The sequence below is a fragment of the Austrofundulus limnaeus genome, unplaced genomic scaffold, assembly GCF_001266775.1.
Source record: "Austrofundulus limnaeus strain Quisiro unplaced genomic scaffold, Austrofundulus_limnaeus-1.0 Scaffold356, whole genome shotgun sequence".
Taxonomy (NCBI): domain Eukaryota; kingdom Metazoa; phylum Chordata; class Actinopteri; order Cyprinodontiformes; family Rivulidae; genus Austrofundulus; species Austrofundulus limnaeus.
The window spans coordinates 177071-179189 of record NW_013952758.1 but is presented as its reverse complement, the minus strand read 5'-3'; the positions used below and the strand labels follow the sequence as shown (position 1 = coordinate 179189).

Genomic DNA, 2119 nt, shown 5'->3' with positions numbered 1-2119 from the left:
GACATCCAAAGATTACTTTATGAGAATTTCATTCAAATCCGTCCAGTGGTTCGTGAGATATTTTGCTAACAGACAGAAAAGTACAGACACGGGCGAAAACATGACGCCCCGCCCTCCCTTTCGGTGGCGGGCGGTGATTAAGATTAAATTACTCCAGGTTGGAAAAATTCACTTCCTACCCTCACAGCACCTCCTACCGCTGCTTCCATAACCCGAGGAGGCTCGATTTTTACCTGTTGCTGCTTGACGTCATACTAGTTAAAAAAATGACAAACAGCGCAGCGGACCAATCAGATCAAAGCAAGTGACAAGTGTCGAACGGCTATTGACCAGTAGGAGCCGGCAGGGGGCGGAGCTACGGACTGACGCTACGTCTCAGCCTCGGAAATGGCAAGTGACAGAGGATGAGGAAGACGGCTCTAAAGTTTCCTGCCTTCCAGTTGTCATCGCTGCTAACAACATCACACAACTCCGACATCGTTTTGTTTTAATTTAACTGCGTTTCTTTCGTTTCGTTTTTCTGCGTTGCTAACTACGAGTGGCCGTTTTCCGCGTGAAGCTGAAGTCGGAAGTAAGTGGGGAAAAAAAAATACGCCAGAAGTTTGTTCGACTTGAGTTGAGCGGTAGAGTCGCCGATAAGGAGAAGCAATGACGAACAGAGAGGACGAATATGACTACCTTTTTAAAGGTGAGTGTCTCTTTCCCCTCCCTCGACGCTCAGCTAGTTAGCTAAATGTTGTCTTCACCTGCGCGCGGGTGTCATTTGATGCCGGGTGACCAGTGCGCGTGCCTGACAACAGGTAGAGGAAGGGGTTCAAGCCTTAACTTTGACCGTTTAACGCTCGGAAATGACCTCAGACTTGTAGTTGTGTGGGTTATAGCAACAGGAGGAAGGTTTTGCGGCTCCTTTGTGTCGCTTTAAGCAGCATCTGCTGAGAGTCATCACCTTCCAGGACGATGACGTAATCACCTGGAGATGCAGGGGGAGGCGGCAGGAGGTCAGAAACCCCCCAAACAGCCTCCACAGACACAATAAACTGCTTTTTATTAACAAATCCCGAACATCTGGCCTCCTCTTGAGTTAAAGTTGACTAAAAACACTCAGTTTGTTTGCTTAGATCCCCTGAATCCCCACAGATCATCTTGAACATCAACAAAACAGCTGAGAAAACCACATAAAGAGACTAAAAACACATAAATGATCAGATATAAGTTATTTATAAACTCCAGAGTTTAAGGTTAAAGTCATACTTACGTGTTGTTTATTTTAAAACCTTGTTTTTTCCTCACGTTTTTACATTTAAACTCCAAAATAAACTAAAAAGAGTTTTTTTTACTTTTAGGAGGAAGTAAACATACCTTTTTAATGCTATTTCTTATAAATAACCCAACTAAACTTATCACAGCTTTTCAAAAGCTCTAATATCCGATCAGATCCTGTAAAACCTTTAAATGCTGCTGCTTTTTGTTATCAAATGCTTGTTATAATACAAAACTTGTAACAAATAAACTGTTTAAATTGGCCTAAAATATTAAAAGTAGGCTAAATAATTGAAAAACGGTTACTTATTCATAGGTTTTAGTAGAACAAGGATGATAAAAGTAATTCCAGAATTAACTTTAAGCAAAAGTAAATTATTTCCTGACCTAAATGGGGCATATTGTCATACGAAAATATCTGCAAACATCTCTTATTTTCTATATTTTTTTGTATTTTATCATTTTATATTATTAAAATGTTTGCTAAAGTTTTCTAACAGTTGATCTAAATTGATTTCAGCTTTACAAGATATGAAACTATATTGTCTCAGCGTGTCATTTCAGGTTGTAATCATCAGTAAAATGCTCTGACAAACAAACAATCCAAATTAATCTAAAGTTTACGAGATATCAAACCGTGTTTTACTGTAAAACAATCTTTGAGTGTCATCTTATCATGTGTTTGTCCTAATTCACAAACTGTTGTTCCTCTCCCAGGCGAGGGGAACTAAAGCGCTCGGGGCATTTTCAAATATAGAACACTAAACAAGTATTTTGTTGTCAAACTGGAAATACCTGCATTCAGTGTGTGTGTGTGTGTGTGTGTGTGTGTGTGTGTGTGTGTGTGTGTGTGTGTGTG

At 40.0% G+C, this 2119-nt stretch overlaps 1 protein-coding gene across 1 annotated transcript in view; it reads left to right on the top strand.

Annotated features, from left to right (window-relative positions):
* The first annotated feature begins 346 nt into the window (after positions 1 to 346).
* rab11al (RAB11a, member RAS oncogene family, like) overlaps positions 347 to 2119 on the top strand; it is a 14854-nt gene continuing 13081 nt past the window's right edge. The window contains exon 1 of the mRNA XM_014023069.1: positions 347 to 688. Within this exon, the coding sequence (XP_013878523.1) occupies positions 649 to 688 (40 nt within the window). The 5' untranslated portion in view covers positions 347 to 648. The remainder of the gene's footprint in view (positions 689 to 2119) is intronic.